The sequence below is a fragment of the Pelodiscus sinensis genome, chromosome 16, assembly GCF_052426305.1.
Source record: "Pelodiscus sinensis isolate ZL-2025 chromosome 16, ASM5242630v1, whole genome shotgun sequence".
NCBI lineage: Eukaryota > Metazoa > Chordata > Testudines > Trionychidae > Pelodiscus > Pelodiscus sinensis.
In genome coordinates this window covers 9,278,279-9,297,722 of record NC_143067.1, presented here as the reverse complement: position 1 = coordinate 9,297,722, position 19,444 = coordinate 9,278,279, and the positions used below count along the sequence as shown (strand labels likewise).

Genomic DNA, 19,444 nt, shown 5'->3' with positions numbered 1-19,444 from the left:
TTACCTTTAATACTATGTATTACTTTGCTAGGTCATAATAGTTGGTCATATGTTAAAATTTCCTTTAAGACTTACTGTTTTTGTGGAAGGATGTTAAGACTTATTATCGAATAATTCTGTATTCAGCTAATGTAATACTGAGAATTGTGGGGGGTACAAGGTCAGTATAACATCCTTGTTCACAGTCTGTGATTTTTTTCCTCAGATTAGTAACATCTAAAATCAGTGGTTCCCAAACTTTTTGGCATCATGCCCCCTTTTTGATTTTTGAGAAACCCTCCCTCCCCAAAATAAGCAGCAAAACTTGGGGTGGGATTGACCAGGGTGTATGTGGCTGGGTCACCTCGCACCCCCCTGGGATTTCTTCATGCCCCCCAGTTTGGGAACCCATGATCTAAATGAATTAACTTCTAAACTTAATTTTGAACAAATCATCAGTGTGGTTCTTTATGCATTGCCTTATCTCAGACAACTAAGAAATACTTAGAAATACATACTTCTACAATAACAACATAAATTTTAATTTTTTCATATATTTGAAACATTTTTGGCAACTTTGTGACTTATCAGATCTTAATACCTCAGAAGGCATTTCCTTAAGAAAGAGAGATTTATTCACTGTAAAGGGCTCTTATAGTTTTGTTTTGAAAATTCAGTATGTTAACTGACCACTCAACTAATGTACTATACAGATAGAATTTACTAATATATTATTGCCTTGTTAGCAGTTTCCTTTATTTAAATATTCTAACATGTTTAATAAACGTTAAGGAGCAAACCTAAGGTTTGTAACTTCCCCCCCGCCCCCATGATGGATGTGTGTGTGTATATAATTTGCGTGTTTCTGGGGATGGGCAGAAAGATTGTAAAAGATCTTGGTTTGAATAAATAACTTGTATGCCAGATTTCAGTCCTTGACACATGAGATGGTTAATATCAAAATTTGAGGATTCCCCCCCCAAATGTTATCAATAGTTCAATTTTTTTAAATAATTTTATTTAATAAAACAAGTACAATTATACCCTCTTCATCTTAACACCATGTTTAGAAGTTATTTTATTCATAGGTTTGCTAAGCAGATATCCGATAATAAGCTGATATAAACTAAACTCCTAGATAGCTATATATAACAACAACAAAACAGCCAAGCATTTGTTTTTTAGAATTCCAAAATAAATAGTGCGTTAACCAAAAACAGTGATCAAGGGGAAGGGTCTATCACTATAAAAATGATAAACAAAAGATAATCAGTTTTCAGTTCCTCACACAATACTGAAGTGTGCAGTCTTTTAACCAGGAAAAGGTAGCTTTCAGTTGTAGATTTTTTTTTTTGTTACATAACTGCTGCCATAAACAAAACAATGACAAATTTTACAGCCTATATGTCTGCTCAGTCCTATTTCATGTTCTGCCAATCGCTAAGACAAAGAAGTTTGTTTACGTTGACGGAAGGTACTGCTTCCTGCTTCTAATTTACAGCATCACTAGAAAGTGAGAGCAGGTGTTCACATGGCACTTTTGTAGCTGACATTGCAAGGTATTTATGTTCAGCTATGCCAGACATTCATATGCCCCTTTCACGCTTCGGCTACCCAGAGGACATGCTTCTATGCTGATGATGTGCTTTAAAAATATGCATTCATTAAATTTGTGACTGAATTTCTTGAGGGAGAATTGTATGTCTCCTGCTCTGTTTTACCCGCATTCTGCAATACATTTCATGTGATAACAGGCTTGGATGATGGCCTTGCACATGTTTGTTGTAAGAATGCTTTCACAGTCAATTTGACAAAATGCAAAGAAGGTACCAATGTGGGATTTCTAAAGATAGCAACATTACTCAAGGCAAGGTTTAAGAATCTGAAGTACCTTCCAAAATCTGAGGGACCACCAAAAAAGAAAATCAACCTTCTGCTGGTGTACTCTAACTCCATATGATGAAAATGAACATGCATCAATCTCCCTGGTTGGATCATTATCAAGTAGAACAAAAGGTTCAAGAGAGTCTTCTGCTGCTGCAGACTCTCCAATAGCTGGATTCTTTATGTACTAGACGCTTTACCAGGATTTTGGGGTCTTACTTGCTGAGTGAAAGAAGATAAAAGTAGGTTGAAGAATCATTGTCTAGTACAGTGGTTCTCAAACTTCATTGCACTGTGATCCCTTTCTGAGAACACAAAATACTACATGATCCCTGAAGGGGGAACCAAAACCTGAGCCTTCATGAATCCCGCTACTCCAGGTAGAGGGGCCAAAGCTGAAGCCCAGGGGCTTCTGGTGTGTGTGTGGGGGGGAGGGAGGGAGAAGCGGGGGGCAGGCATGTAAGCTTAGCTCTGGGTAGTGGAGCTTGGGGCTTGGACTTCAGACTTGCAAAGGCCTGAGGTGGGTCATGACTAGGGACGTTAAAATGCATTTATTTGTGTAAATGTGTATCAGCTGAAAATTTCATCTGATACATATTTACATATGGGGGGGAAGGGAGCGGTAGGAGCTGGTGCTTGTGGGGAGCCAGCTTTTAAATGGGAATTACAGAGGTGGTGCCTGCCGGGAATACTTCCCTGTAACGCACAGAGCCTGCAGGCTGGATGTGGCCCCAGCTTGCCCTTATTGGGTGCTTGAAGGTCAGGGTTTCTCCCCACGTGTAGCCGGGACCCAGTGCTGGCATTCCAGCCACAGTGTCCCCCGTTTGTCTGGAGTACCATTGCTGGCTCACGCTGCTGGGTGTGCGGGGATGCCGAGCCCCAAGCCTCACTAGCTAGATCAACACAAGCCATGCACTGGATTCAGCCCGAGGGCCAAAGGTTCCCCACCCCTGGTTTAGATGATGGGCTTCTTGAGGCAGAAACTGCTATGTTTTTATGTTGTAAAAGAGCAGAGTACTACGGGCAGTTAACTATTTAATAATGATGTTGCAAGGAATGGATGCATGCTCATTGAGAGAGGTGGTACATTAATTCTCCGTGAAACTACTTGACCTGATTTATGCAGGGTGCCATGGACAATTTTGCTGCACCTTGGAACTTCTGCATAAATTTCAAGTAACATTAGAAAGTATCTTTTTAACTGAAATCAGTTAAATATTTGTGCAGCTTGTTTTGGTAATAAAATAAGCTAGAATGCTAGGACTGATCTGATTTTACAAAAAAAGGAATGTGTACCTTTCTGGGGACCAGGATCTGGGCAAGAGTTAGATAAATCTAGGATGTAGTGTGGGATTTTGAAACCAAAGAGGATGTGCTTCTCTTTCCTTCCTTTTTGGGGGAGGGATTGTGAAGGGGACCCTAATAGTTTGATATTTGTGGAGGGAATAAGTGTTCTTTAATGCATCAGTTCTTGTCAGCAAACAGCTTACCTACAGTCCTGTCCTCAGTACATACCAGAGGATGTAATGAAAATGGATAAACACCCTAGAGAGATTTGTGTGTAATGAGGAGTGATGCAGCTAGTGTTGGATTTAAAAAAAAAATCTGTTGACAATTTTCAGGATTAATACCTGTTGAGATGGATGGAAGAACTCCTGTGTCATCATTAATTATCTTTTCATATTCAGGCAGGCAATATGTAATGGTTCAGATTTCAAAAGGTACTTTTGCAAACATAAATGAATTTAAAAGGAGAAAAAACTTACCCCTTCTCTGGCATGGATGGGTACTGTGGTTATTTCTAAATGTGCAGAGAAAATAGCATTCTGGTAACTTGTGTATTAATGATTCTCATTCCATTCCAATTAATAATTATTATGAGAAACTGTTGTTGCTAATAGTTCTTGAAAATGAGTAAGTGCAAGCATCTTCATAAATGGTCTATCAGCCAGCTCTGAAAATTGCATAATATAACACTGTTTGAATGTGTCTCCCCCCCCCCCCTTTTTTGGGTGGGCTACTTAATACTTTAACAAATGTTAAAGCAGGCTGCTTTAAAGCAGTCTTTAAAAGAGTATAGTGATATAATTAAAAAAAGGAAGTGAGTAAAAGGAGGAGATATTGGCATCAGTTATCTCAGCTATATGTGCTTAGTAGTTGTTAAACCTGAGAGAACAAGATGACTATTTTTGAGTTGTCTTGTTTAAACATATTTCTATTTATACAAGCCAAAATACCGAGGAACTTTCTAATCCTGCCTTCTGTAACAAGACCGTTTCACTGCATTCTAGCAATACCCAGGCTCTAGCAGGCTTTGTGGGTTTGACGGGAGGGTTAGCATGTGGTACGATAGCTCCTGAACACTGGTTCATCTTTGTAAACCCCCACATCCTTAGCAGGCCTGGTGTAAGCACAAAAATTGCATCACTTGTTAACTAAATACTATAAAAGCTCTGTTATCTAGCACTCAATTAAACAGCATTTCTGATATCTTCAAATACAAATCTTCAGTCTAATAACTGGGACTGGTATACTGCCCAGCACATTATGCAGTTGAATATTCTGTGCTCTATTTTTATGGAAAAGAGGCAGAAGACAAGTCAGCAAGCTAATATCAGGGATTTAGTCAAAAAAGTAGCTTTCAGGATATGTCATTGGGTGATTACCTATTCAGCCCAATCTCCTACACCTTCTACATCTACAATGATAATTGATGTTGATAATGATGACCCTGAGGCCCTGCAAGATCCTGAAGTACCTTCTGAATTATTAAAGAAATATTAAATTATCTTCTGTATAGTTTGTGTTAAGTGTATTGTTAGTAATCTAGTTGAACACCATGTGCTGCCCATAGGGATATGAGGTGTCATAACCTACTATATAGAAAACTTTACGTGTATATACCTAAGTGCTTCAAGAAACCACCCCTCTGCAGTACAGCACTTATACTGGATTTGAGCGTACCTCTATACTATTTTATATTTTATTCATTTAATTGTACTCTAATTCCTTGAAAAATGGTATTCCATTGGTAAAGTATAACTCTGTTAAGAAGAATATTTGATTAACTGGCACTCCCCATTCCGCAGACATGTTGGATAACAGAGCTTTTACTGTACCGCCTCTCTCCGAGTTACGAACGAGTTACGGACCAAACACTTGGCCGTAACCCGAGCTGTTCGTAACTCGGACCCCATTGAGTTACACGCGACCGCATTGTTCGTAAGCATGGGTTGCGTTCGTAACTCGGGGATCGTCTTTACGACTGCTCCATGGGAGCTTTGGTCGTAAGTGCGAACTGTCGTAACTCAACCGTTCGCAACTCGGGGGCAGCTGTATAATCAGTTTTGTTAACTAATTAAGTTAAATCAATATCGGACATTCTTCATCTGATTTCAGAGCATCCATAATAAGGATGTGCAGACTGGATGTGTAGACTGGGCCACCTTTTGCTATTGTTCTAGGTTGTAATCGCCTGTGTTCTTTCTGGCAACACTTTTTCTCCCCCTTGGTTTGTGACATGACACAGTAAGATTTGTCCCAGATGAAATAATTACATGTATTATCTAAATATCAGGACATATTCTCTGTATTAAAGTAGCTCTTGAAACGAGGAATGTTCTTTAGAACAAAGATAATATGTTTGTTAAATGGAATAATGTAACAAAGTGGTATTTTTCTGTGCTTTTCAACAGGAATGCCCAAAGAAAAGTACGATCCACCTGATCCACGGAGGATGTACACAATTATGTCCTCAGAGGAAGCAGCCAATGGAAAGAAATCAAATTGGGCGGAGTTGGAAATAAGTGGTAAGAAATGGAGGAATACTGGTTATGTGGTGAAATGATTTGATTTAAAATTGGAATTCCAATACTAGGCATCAGATAAACTTTTATCCTGTAGACCAGCGCAACTCAATACACGGCCCATGGACTGCCTGCAGCCCATTTGTTTGTGGCCTACAGTGTGGTTTGGGTTTACATGGGGCTCAACATGCAGCCTGTGGGTGGGATCCTTTGAACATGGCCTCTACCAGGAACATGCTTCGCAATGGCGAGGCATCTCCCAGGCAGGGTGAGCATTGAAAGACCCAAGCGGGAACAGAAGGGTACAGGGTGTTAGTGTTCTCGCCACCAGAGAGGAGGTGCTGGGAACACCGGGGCATTGTGGGCAGTGCTTTGTTATTCATGCCTCGTCGGTGTGAAAGAAGCTATTTGCATATATATTTGCACGGACATGCAATCACCCTTAAGTTGCCGCCCTTGGCATGTGCTTTGACTATCATTTTGTCCCTTGGGGTTTCCAAAGTTGAGTAGCCCTGCTGTAGACAATCCCTCACAAGTAAGCAGGGTTGAATTACATAGGCACTTGCTTATTTGAATAAGAAATTTAAAGAACACCAAGGAGTTCTTGCTAGTAAATTGATGCCCAACATGGCATTGGGAAATATTGTGTAGCAGTAGATTTCCCTTACAAATAGGAGATAAAAACAAAGGTGTTGACCACTTTGGGCCATTAAAAATTTCTGGGCACTTCACATAGGTGTTAAAGGTATTTAAATCTGATGCACTGACCAAAATTGGGCAGTTGCGTTCTACCTGCCTGTATTTTAGGTAAGCTAAATTAGGATTTGTTTCCTCTCCTAAACTGCTTTGTGACTGTGCTGTTTGACAGGGCACAATTGCTGCAATTGAATGGCTGAAGAGGTATTCCGGTACATACTTGATATTTCCAGTTAAAAGACCTACATCCCTTGCTTGAAGTTTGTTGTTGTACACATGTATGACTAGGTGTTTGAGGACCTGATTCAGAAAAGCACTTTAATATATGATTGTTTTCCTGAGTAAGGGATGTATGGACAGACTGCCACCAAATTAATAATACCTTTTTACTGTAGATTTGTAAAGCACTTTGGGATCTCTTAGAATGAAAGGTACTATAAAGATGTACAATTACTACATCTGAGCTTGTCATAATAGGTTAGTTAATGTTGATGTAGAAGGCTTTAATTTAACAGGAGCTTTAAACCTTTGTTTTATAAAAAGGCAAAAAACAAAACAATGTATACTTTGAATTCTGTTTGAATTTTTCATGCTGGTTTGGTACAACTACTCCAAAATTATCACCCTCCCCTTTTTATTCCCCCTTCCTCCCCTTGTATAATTTGAGGATGCCACGTGGCATATTTATATCTCCCCCTGGTTTCTTCCAAGCTGGAGAGAGTCACATGGTCTCTGGCCAAGCACCTAGATTCCTTCCCAGGTGAGTCTCTGGTACTTAAGAGATCTATTGTCCCTGGAGCCTTGCTAATTAGCATGTTCATAGGCTGAGCCCATTGCTCAACCACATACAGAAAAACTTCTAGTATCCATACAGAGTACATGTTTATAGCACCACACACAGATATTATACAATTACATGAATAGAATATATAGACTCAGTAGATAGTAAGCTTTCATTTGACACCTCACATGGCCCTCTTTGTACCCTCTTTTGGGGCAAACACCCCGCCCCCATTGGCGCAGCAGTGACCTGGCTGCTTCCCTTAAACTCCGGTAACCTGACAACTACACTACAGTTTTTTCCATTAGAGATCAGCCTACAGTACACTACAAACATTTGTAGTCTAGAACAATGTAGCAGGATCCAGGCTAGCCTTTACATACGTTTTAATTCCTTAGAGTTAATTGACAATCAGTAAATTCAAGCTTTTATTTATATATAGATATATATGCACATAAAATATATCTGGAGACAAGCCCTGTATGTGTGACACTGTCTCATCAGTACCTTGTAGCATAAGGGAAAATTCTCAGTTGATCAAGGGGAGACCATGAGTTGAAATCTCACCTGTACTAATTGTGGTTTATATTCCATGCACTTCATGACTGTTATTAACCAGGGCTAGGAACCCCAGTCGATGGTGGAGAGAAATGAGCTGTCACTGCATATTACAAATGTATTAAGACATTGTAGAAGGTCACCACAGGCACATTTAGCAGTAGAACCCAGGACTCCAAATATGGTAGGCCCATATCAGTGCTTTAGTGTTTGGTCTTTCCTTCAGGTGTGTACTGAATTTAAAATCATAGAATTATAGGGTTGGAAGAGACCTCAGGAGATCAGAGTCCAACCCTCTGCCCAATGCAGGACCAATCCCAACTAAATCATCCCAGCCAGGACTTTGTCCTGTAAAAACCCAACTTCTGCCACCTCCCTTGGGAACCCATTCTAGTGCATCACCACCCTTCTAATAAAATAGTTTTTACTAATATCCAACCTAGACTTCCCACCACTGCTACTTGAGACCATAGCTCCTTGTTCTGCAATCTGTCACTACTGAGAACAGACTTTCTCAATCCTCTTTGGAACCTCCCTTCAGGAAGTTGAAGGCTGCTATCAAATCCCTCCTCATTCTTCTCTTTTGCAGACTAAACAAGACCAAATCCCTCAGCTTGTCCTCAGCTCCAGCCTCCCAATCTTTTTCGTTGCCCTCTTCTGGACCCTCTTCAATGTGTCCACATCTTTTCTGTAATGGGGGGAGACCAGAATTGGACACAAGACTCCAGATATGGCCTCACCAGTGACAGATAAAGGGGAATAATCACTTAGAATCATAGACTACTAGAACTGGAAGGGACCTTGAGATATCAAGTCTAGTCTTCTGCCCTCATGTCAGGATCAAGCATGGTCCTTATCATCCCTGATAGAGTAGGTTAGACAGACATCTTAAATATCACCAGTGATGGAGATGCCATAACTTCCTTAGGCCATTTATTCCAGTCTTTAACCACCCTGACAGTTAGGAAGTTTTTCCTAATGTCCAAACTAAAATGTTCTTGCTGCAGTTTAAGCCCATTGCTTCTTGTCCTATCATCAGAGGCCAAGTAGAACAATCCCCCCCCTTCCTCTTAGTAACCTGAAAACTCCTATCATGTCTCTGCTAGGTCTTCTCTTTTCCAAACTAAACAAGCCCAGTTCCTTCAGCTTGCCTCAATAGCTCGTTTTCTAGACCTTTAACCATTTTTGTTCCTCTTCTCTGGACCTTCTCCAATTTTTCCACATCTTTCTTGAAATGTGGTGCCCAGAACTGGACACAATACTCCAACTGAGGCATAATGAATGCAGCAGAGAGCAGAAAAATGACTTCTCGTGTCTTGCTCACAACACTCCTGTTAATGCATCCCAAAATCATGTTTACTTTTTTTGCAACAGTGTCACACTGTTGACTCATATTTAGATTGTAGACCACTATGACCCCTAGATTCTTTTCTGCAGAACTCTTTCCTAGACGGTCACTTCCCTTTCTGTTTGTGTGAAACGGATTGTTCCTTCCTATGTGGAGTACTTTGCATTTGTTCTTATTAAACTTCATCCCATTTACCTCAGACCATTTCTCCAGTTTGTCCAGATCATTTTGAATTATGACCCTATCCTCCAAAGCACTTGCAACCCCTCTCAGCTTGGTATCATCTGTAAACATAATAAGCATACTTTCTATGCCATGATCTAAATCGTCGATGAACTGGTCCCAGAACTTGCGGAACCCCACTTATTATGCCCTTCCAGCATGACTGAATTACTCTCTGAAAGAGGTTTTACAGCCAGTTATGCACCCACCTTATAGTAAATGTCTCTAGATCTGCTGGCAGTGCTCCTCCTAATGCACCCTAATATGCCATTAGCCTTCTTGGCTACAAGGGCACACTGTTAACTTGTATCCATCCAGCTTCTCATCCACTGTAATCCCCTGGTCCTTTTCTGCCAAACTGCTGCTGAGCTAGTTGGTCCCCAGCCTGTAACTGTGCTTGGGATTCTTCCGTTCCAAATGCAGGACTCTGCACTTGTCCTTATAGAACCTCATCAGATTTCTTTTGTCCCAATCCTCTTATTTGGCCTGGTCGCCCTGGACCCTATCGCTACCCTCCAACGCAGTGGTTACCAACTGCTGGTCTGCAGATTGGTGCTGAACCGCAAACCACTGGCTGCCGGGCCATGGCACATTGCCAGGCCATGCCCATGCTGGCTGCTCTGGGACCGGGGTTGGGGTATACGCCTTGCACATGGCCCTGGCCCCCAGACCTGCCTCCCAGCAGCTAGCTTCAGCTTCAGTGTCTGCAGGCGGCTGTTCATAATGGCTCTGGAGGCCGGGGTTGGGGTACATCCTGGCCCCCTGAGTCACCGCACAACAGCTGGCTTCAGCTCCAGCAATCACTATGTGGCGGGTGGCTGCTGCAGCTAAAGCCAACTGTTTACAGTGGCTTGGGGGAAGGGGGGAGATTTGATTTTATGCAAATATGTAAATGGATTTGCATAATGAATATGCAAATAAAATGTTAACGATCCATCAGAAGTTTTTGACTGGGTTTGCTGGTCCACAGTATAAAAAAGGTTGGGAACCACTGCTCCAACATATCTACCTCGCCCCCCTAGCTTAGTGTCATCTGCAAACGTGCTGAGGGTGCAATCCATCCCCTCTTCCAGGTCATTAATAAAGATGTTCAACAAAACCAGACTTGGAACCGACTCTTGGGGCATTCTCCTTGAGACTGACCACCAACTGGATATCAAGCCGTTGATCACTGCCAGTTGAGCCCAACAGTCTAGCCAGCTTTCTATCCACTTTACAGTCCATTTATCCAATCCATATGTCTTTAACTTGTGGGAAAGAATGCTGTGGGAGACCATGTCAAAAGCTTTGCTAGTCAAAGTATATCATGTCCACCACCTGCCCTATATCCACAAAGCCAGTTATCTTGTCACAGAAGGCAATCGGGTTAGTCAGGCATGACTTGCCCTTAGTGAATCCATGTTGACTATTCCTGATCACTTTCCTCTTCCAAGCACTTCAGAATGGATGCCTTGAGAATTCTCTCCATGATTTTTCTGGGGACTGAAATGAGGCTGACTGATCTATAGTTCTTTGGATTGTCCTTCTTCCTTTTTTTGGAGATGGGCACTAGATTTGCCTTTTTCCAATTGTCCGGGACCTCCCCAAATCGCCACGAGTTTTCAAAGAATGGTCAGTGGCTCTAAAATCAGATCAGCCAACTCCCTCAGCACCCTCGATGCATTAAAGACAGCCCCATGGATTTGTGTATGTCCAATTTCTCTAAATAGTTGTTAACTTACCCTGGGGGACTAATCAACATATTATCAGTATGTCTACACTATGGGACAAGGTCGAGTTAAGATACACAATTTCAGCTATGTTAATTGTGTAGCAGAAGTCGAAATACCTCAATTCAACTTTTGGTGCTGTGCTCACTGCAGGAAGTCAAAGGGAGAACACTCTTCCTTTGACTTCCCTTACTCCTCATGGAAGCAGGACTACCGGCATCGATCCGAGTGCCCCTCTCAGTTCGAATTAGCTCTCTTAACTAGACCCGCTAATTCGAACCCTGTTAGACATACCAACAGTGTTTCCATGCAGGTACAGAATTTGATTGTAGAGCTAACCCTGCTGCAGCTCCCCTGCTTATCGACTAGTTGATGGGCAATCCATCAACTAGTTGATTAAACTAAATTTAATATCCCTACTCTGTGTCAGAGGCAGCAATATGGGGAGGGGAGGCAGGAGCTGGTGCCCTTGAGGGGCCTCCTTTTAAGCTGGCTTTCTACAGCACCAGATCCTGTGAAGCCACCTGCCTTCTCCCCACACACTTCCATGTTGCAGTCTCTGATACAGTGTGGATGGCAGGGTCTCTCCGGGAGTGAGGCCGGGAGCGCACTGACTGCCAGCCCCAGCAACTGTTGAATAGTTGTGTAACTGCTAAAATTTGATGCAGTTACATGATTATTCAATTGCATGATATCTGACATCCCTAGTATGCAGGCCAGGGAGAGGGGAGTTACTCCAGCCGTGTCTCACTGCAGCAGGTGAGAAGTGCCTTTCCATGGTTGCTGCAGCTCCAACAGACACCAGCTGGGGTAGGTCCAGGTTCATCTACCCCCTGCGCTCCCCAGCCAGAGTGGAGAATGCAGCTAACTATGCACTTCCCCTCTCTCCCTGATGTAGCAGTGTTCCGGTATGAATCAGGTGAGCTCCCCCCCAAGTATGCCTGGGGAGTGGGAGCCTCAGAGCCGGGGCAATACTAGACTCCTAGTGGGCAGTTTAGCACTGAGGGGGATAGTGAGGTGCACCCCAGCCAGCCCCTTTCACCTGCCTGGTTATTCTCTTCTTTTTGTATGGCTTTCTGAGAAACAGTCCCATTCCAGGCACATTCCATTTTCCTACACATCCAAACCATTACCTTGAGTTGAGCTATGATAAGAGAAAACTGCATGCCAAATTTGGTGCTCCTAGCTCTTACTACTTAGGAGGAGTTCTTAAACAGACAGATGCACAAACTCTCTCAAATATATAGCCAACTTCTAGAAAGGAAGAGGATGTTCAAGGCTCAAAGCATGAGTTCAAAAATGTCTAAAGATCCCAGGAAACAAAACTTAAAGGAAAATATATTTGCGTGATCAAAACGTTATGCAATTAGAGGGGAGTATCTTCTATGTAATCTTTCATTTTTTAACCATATTGCAGAAAACTCTAAAGGCTATCTACACAAGATGTTATGCATGCTACAACTAGATGTTTCAAATGTCCAAAGTTCTTTTTATTTTACTCCTGTGTTTCTCTCTATCTCTGTCTTACAGGGAAAGTAAGAAGCTTAAGTTCATCTTTGTGGTCACTGACCCATTTGACAGCTTTGCATCTCAGTGACAATTCCTTATCCCGTATTCCTTCAGACATTGCCAAGCTTCACAATCTGGTATATCTGGACCTGTCCTCTAATAAAATCCGCAGTTTACCAGCAGAGCTCGGAAACATGGTGTCACTCAGGTATGCAAATTTAATTTCATGTTCATCTGCAACCCCAACAGGAATGTTTCAGGTTTTGGCATGTTTCTATTCTGTAGCTAACCAAAGTCAATATAAAGAGTTTTTTCTAATGGTTGGAGTTGTAACTGCACAGCCTTAGCACACTTATCTTTTGCACTAATCCCTACTTGCCTTATGCACCAGTGCACAATGACTTCCTACAGAGCTGAGCATAGTGGCAGTCAGCCCTGTATGACATTTCTAAATCCTGTTTACATCCACACTCTTCCAAATGCATCCCCAAACCTTTATGCAGGGGTTATGCTCTTGAAGAACTGTTGATACTAGGGATGTAATAGTATAGTCGATTAACTGATAAGCAAAAGGTTAATGCTGTAGACTACGTGCATTTCCCCCCATCCCTGGACAGTACATTTTTTAGCAGGCTGGCCAGCAGCCCAGCTCAGTCCCGGCTTGCACTGGATGCTGGACCTACCCACACTGGCTCTGCATTTAAAGTGTATTAGAAGCCAGCTGGACAGGGAGCCCAACTCAATTCTGGCTCTTGCTGGGTCCCGGAGCTCAGACCCCTCCCGCCCTGATAAGAATTCATGAGGTTAATTGACTATTCACTTAACCAATATTTAACATCCCTAATTGATAACCAGAGAGGTGGGTGCAGGAGTTGCGCCTTAGTTCATGGTCAGAGAGAGTATTTTATAGTAACTAGCACAAAAGCCCTACACTATAGTAACACACACAGTAAGAGCAGACTAAACATTTCTAAATACAGATAATCAAACAAAGTTAGTGGCTGTTTTCTTCATGGCAAAGTTAGTGGCAAAGGGAGGAGGTGTTGCCTTATATATTAAAAATGAACACACTTGGAGTGAGGTGGAGATGGACATAGGAGATGGAAGTGTTGAGAGTCTCTGGGTTAGGCTAAAAGGGGTTAAAAACAAGGGAGATGTCACGGTAGGAGTCTACTGCAGGCCACCTACCCAGGTGGAAGAAGTGGATGAGGCTTTTTTTAAACAGCTAACAATATCATCCAAAGCTCAAGATTTGGTGGTGATGGGGGACTTCAACTATCCAGATATATGTTGGGAAAATAACACAGCGGGGCACAGACTATCCAATAAGTTCTTAGACTGCATTGGAGACAACTTTTTATTTCAGAAGGTTGAAAAAGCTACCGGGGGGAAGCTGTTCTACATTTGATCCTAACAAATAGGGAGGAACTGGTTGAGAATTTGAAAGTGGATGGCAGCTTGGGTGAAAGTGATCATGAAATCATAGAGTTCACAATTCTAAGGAAGGGTAGAAGGGAGAACAGCAAAATAGAGACAGTGGATTTCAGGAAGGCAGATTTTGGTAAGCTCAGAGAGCTGATAGGTAAGGTCCCATGGGAATCAAGACTGAGGGGAAAAACAACTTAGGAGAGTTGGCAGTTTTTCAAAGGGACATTAAGGGCCCAAAAGCAAGCCATTCCGCTGCCTTGGAAAGATAGAAAATATGGCAAAAGACCGCCTTGGCTTAACCACGAGATCTTGCATGATCTAAAAATAAAAAAGGAGTCATATAAAAAATGGAAAGTAGGACAAATTACAAAGAATGACTATAGGCAAACAACACAGGAATGCAGGGGCAAGATTAGAAAGCAAAGGCACAAAATGAGCTCAAACTAGCTTCGGGAATAAAGGGAAACAAGAAGACTTTTTATAAATACATTAGAAGCAAGAGGAAGACCAAGGACAGGATAGGCCAGTGGTCAGTGAAGAGGGAGAAACAGTAACAGGAAACTTGGAAATGGCAGAGATGCTTAATGACTTAAGCTTCGGTCTTCACCGAGAAGTCTGAAGGAATGCCTAACATAGTGAATGCTAGTGGGAAGGGGGTAGGTTTAGAATATAAAACAAAAAAAAGAACGTTAGAAATCATGTAGGAAAGTTAGATGCCTGCCAGTCACCAGGGCCTGATGAAATGGATCCTAGAATACTCAAGGGGCTGATAGAGGAGGTATCTGAGCCTCTAGATATCATCTTTGGAAAATCATGGGAGACAGGAGAGATTCCAGAAGACTGGAAAAGGGCAAATATAGTGCCCATTTATAAAAAGGGAAATAAGAACAACCCAGGAAACTACAGACCAGTTAGTTTAACTTCTGTGCCAGGGAAGATAATGGAGCAAGTAGTTAAAGAAATCATCTGTAAACACTTGTAAGGTGGCAAGGTGATAGGGAACAGCCAGCATGGATTTGTAAAGAACAAATCATGTCAAAGCAATCTGATAGCTTTCTTTGATAGAATAACAAGTCTTGTGGATAAGGGAGAAGCGGTGGATGTGGTATACCTAGACTTTAGTAAGGCGTTTGAAATGGTCTCGCATGATATTCTTATCAATAAACTAAGCAAATACAACTTAGATGGGGCTACTATAAGGTGGATGCATAACTGGTTGGATAACCATACTCAGAGAGTAGTTATTAATGGTTCACAATCGTGCTGGAAAGATATAACAAGTGGGGTTCCGCAGGGGTCTGTTTTGGGACCTGCTCTGTTCAATATCTTCATCAATGATTTAGATATTAGCATAGAAAGTACGCTTATTAAGTTTGCAGATGATACCAAGCTGGGAGGGGTTGCGACTGCTCTGGAGGATAGGGTCATAATTCAAAATGATCTGGACAAATTGGAGGAATGATCTGAGGTAAACAGGATGGAGTTTAATAAAGACAAATGTAAGGTGCTCCACTTAGGAAGGAACAATCAGTTTCGCACATACAGAATGGGAAGCGACTGTCTAGGAAGAAGTATGGCAGAAAGGGATCTAGGGGTCATAGTGGAACACAAGCTGAATATGAGTCAGCAGTGTGACAATGTTGCAAAAAAAGCAAACATGATTCTGGGATGCATTAACAGGTGTGTTGTGAGCAAGACACGAGAAGTCATTCTTCCGCTCTACTCTGCGCTGTTTAGGCCTCAGTTGGAGTACTGTGTTCAGTTCTGGGCTCCGCATTTCAAGAAATGTGGAGAAATTGGAGAGGGTCCAGAGAAGAGCAACAAGAATGATTAACGGTATAGAGAACATGACCTATGAAGGAAGGCTGAAAGAATTGGGTTTGTTTACTTTAGAAAAGAGAAGACTGAGGGGGGACATGATAGCTGTTTTCAGGTATCTAAAAGGGTGTCATAGGGAGGAGGGAGAGAACTTGTTCATCTTTGCCTCTGAGGATAGAACAAGAAGCAATGGGCTTAAACTGCAGCAAGGGAGGTTTAGGTTGGACATTAGGAAAAAGTTGCTAACTGTCAGGGTATTTAAGCACTGGAATAAATTGCCCAGGGAGGTTGTGGAATCCCCATCTGTGGAGATATTGAAGAGTAGGTCAGATAAATGTCTATCAGGGATGGTCTAGACAGTATTTGGTCCTGCCATGGGGGCAGGAGACTGAACTCAATGACCTCTTGAGATTCCTTCCAGTCTTAGTATTCTATGATTCATCTTAGATTACTATTCTAAGAATTTAATTTTATGACAATAGTTGTATAATACTTGAGATATTTGCTTTAGGGATGTTAAAGTGCTAAACCATTTTAACCTAGGTCCTGCTGTCAGGTCCCACCCACCCAGCTTGTTCCACAGCTGGGGCTGCTCTGGAGCCCACGCCACCACTAGAGTTAACTGACAAGGTCTGGTTAACTGGTAAGCATAGCAGTAAGCCTCATGGTTACGGGTGTGCTTACCAGTTAACCATTTAACATCTCTAATTTTCAAAGCAATTCCAATTGATATCTTGTGGATGGGTTTTTTCGTTGCTTTCCCTTCTGTGGTAGTTATGTAGTTACACTTCCACACCAATAAAAGAACCCACTCTTTAGCTAGCCAGGTTGTTACTTACATGCATTTTATGCTTTCAGATTGCAAACAATGTTTCTTCTAATCTTTTCCATCCATGTGCGAAATAAATAATAATCTAGGAATGGAGTAAGTAGGCCGTTAGTCTTCTCCTCTAAAACATCTACATTTATCTATGCTCTTTTTACATCTTGCAAGGAATGGCTAGGGAACTATAGTCTGGCAGAATCAGATGGATCAGAATCAGTCTGAAGATTCTCAGAGTGGCCCACAAAACCCGTATTTTAAAAGTCTTTAGTGAAGCATCTCAATATTCATTGAATTTGGCAACTTTATTGGAGATCTGTGCTTCGCAAAATGTTCCAAAAGAGAAGAAAAACAGTCTTCATTTATTAGTATGTTTGCTAGCAATTTAGCCAGGAGAAGGGACAACCATACTGTATTTTCTAATAACAAAATACTATCTTTTGGAAATCTAAAAAGAACCATTTCACATTTTTTCAGCAACTTTTTTCTAGTTAAAAAATTGTTAAACTAAATAACTAACTAGAAAAACTAAGTCCAGTAAAGTCCCACAATATTTTACTTAAATAAATGATCCAGTTTTTACACATCAAGTTGTGAGCAGGTTCAAGAAGCAATCTTATGTGAAGATTGTGACTATATCACAGATTTTAACCTTTATAGCTAAGTTAGACCATTCTAGGGTTGGTCTGCACTGCATTGACATAGCTATGTTTCTGGGGTGTAAAAAATCCACATCACTGAGCTCTGGTCTACAGTAGGACTTTATTTCGAAATAACCCCCCAATCCCAAGTTGAATTTAAAGTAGAACACCCACATTGCCAAACCCATTATTTCGAAATAACGGGCCATGGAATTTGAAATCTGTATTCCTGCTTTTCCAGGAGGCATGCTAATTCCAAAATAGTTATTTTGAAATAATGGTAGTGGGGACGCTCTGGTTCCACTACTTGGAAATAATTACTCCCAAGTGCTTCCTGGGGCTCTTAAGCCGAGGTAGCGCATCCACGTTAACGGAGCCTGCCTTGGACTAATTTAGAGGCTTCCTCGTAGTGTGAAGCTAGTTTGATTTTTGTTAAATTGGGAGTTAAGTCAAATTTAATAATTTCAAAATATTTTCCTAATGTACACACGACCTGAGAAAGGTAGGTAAGCTAACCGAACCCCAATACAGACACTGGTAGGCTGATGGAAGAAGTCTTTTGTTGAGGGAACTACTGCTTCTCAAGGAAGGTGTATTATCTGGGAACCACGCCACTTTCCGCTGCTCCCCTTGGCTGCAGATGGGGAACTGGAGCCAATGGGAGCCATGAGGCTCCATGGTTGTGGAGCAGGTAAATAAACAAACCTCAGTGGCCAGTTAGCAGGTAACATTGGTTCAAAGTGAAGCACTGTAGCGTTTTAAATGTAGACATAGCCTGAGAGTGTGTAGAAGGCATGTTATCAAGTTGAATTTCTCTTGGCCTTTGGTTGCCAACTTCTGTTTCTCCCAAATGAAAAAGCATACACAATATCTCAACAGAAGCATTGTAAAAAATGAACATTAGAATACTACTCTTTATTAGCCAAAATACAGTTAATTAAATGGATTTTTGTGCCATATAGACTTCATGCAATATATTAACAGATATCTAACTTTTGTTGACAAAGCCGTGAAATTATTTTGACAAAGTTAATTAAAAAATAATAATTTGTTGTGATGTGTTAGAGTGACTTAGCAGCACACTAACATCGTAATATAATAGCTATAATTCTACTGGAATCATTTTTGTTTGTTCTTGGTTTTATTTTAATGACAAAAGTCTTATTTTTCATTGTCCTTTAAACTTAGCACAGCCATTAGTGGTCCAGCTTGTCAGAAATGTAATCCTTCATTTCTTGTTATTCCTTTACATTTTAATGGTTAACTACAAACATTTATGGCCACATAGTTGGATTACCACCCAGCTAATTCTACTCTGTACATCTAACATCATGAGCTTTTTTTAGTGGGTACAACAAGATATTGTTAATTCTTGCTCACTGTTTAGTCTTCCAATTTTTCCAAGTAGTGGTGTGATAGCACAGATTTCTTCTTATAGTGAAATTGTTTCAGCAATAAACAGTTGATCGTAAATACTGTTTTATTTCCCACTTTATATTATTGTAACTTTTTTTTTTTTTTTGCCTACAGGGAACTCCATTTAAATAACAACCTGTTACGGGTTCTACCATTTGAGCTGGGAAAACTATTTCAATTACAGACATTAGGTCTGAAAGGTATGTCTTTTACCTACCTACCTTCTATGTTTTGATCCCATTCTTGAGTTACAGCTGTTTTAACCTACACATTGTATAAAATGCTACCAAATAGCAGCTATAAGAATTTATTTTTCTCTTTATAAATATATTGACGTTTAATGAATCTGGCCCAAAAAAGAATGAAAAATGAAGTTCATTTTCTGGTTGCCTATGTGGAAGCTATATGCTGCTTTTGATTAAGTCTGGCCTAATTGAACTTACACTGCAGTTATGGAACTCTTTCCCTCAAGAGGGAGGTCAGATGGATATCTTTCTTAGAATTTTGTACTGCTGTTATATAATGTCAGACTGCAAATAACAATTTAAAATTGATTTTCACAATTTTGGGGCCAATACTGTAAGTGTTTGGTATGTAGATCTATTGACTTCAGTAGGAGTTGTGTGAATGAAAGGCTTACAACAGGGGTGGGCAAGATACCTTTTGCGAGCTGGATCCAGCCCACCAAGCAACCTAGATCCGGCCTGCAGACCACCTTGCCGGGACCCTCAGGCATGAAGCAGCCACTGTTTTAAGCACAGGGCTCCTCCATGTGAGTCTACTCTGGAGGGAGGGAAAGGCTTTGTGTGATTTCCCTGCCCCTAGC

The 19,444-nt window shown here is 41.3% G+C and overlaps 1 protein-coding gene across 3 annotated transcripts in view; it reads left to right on the top strand.

Moving 5' to 3' along the window:
* CNOT6 (CCR4-NOT transcription complex subunit 6) overlaps positions 1-19,444 on the top strand; it is a 75,830-nt gene that overhangs the window by 30,855 nt on the left and 25,531 nt on the right. For all 3 annotated transcript variants that reach the window (XM_075900500.2, XM_075900499.2, XM_075900498.2), the window contains 3 exons: positions 5,559-5,672; positions 12,514-12,700; positions 18,733-18,818. In XM_075900500.2, coding sequence (XP_075756615.1) covers positions 5,561-5,672; positions 12,514-12,700; positions 18,733-18,818 — 385 coding nt within the window. In that variant the 5' untranslated portion in view covers positions 5,559-5,560. The remainder of the gene's footprint in view (positions 1-5,558; positions 5,673-12,513; positions 12,701-18,732; positions 18,819-19,444) is intronic.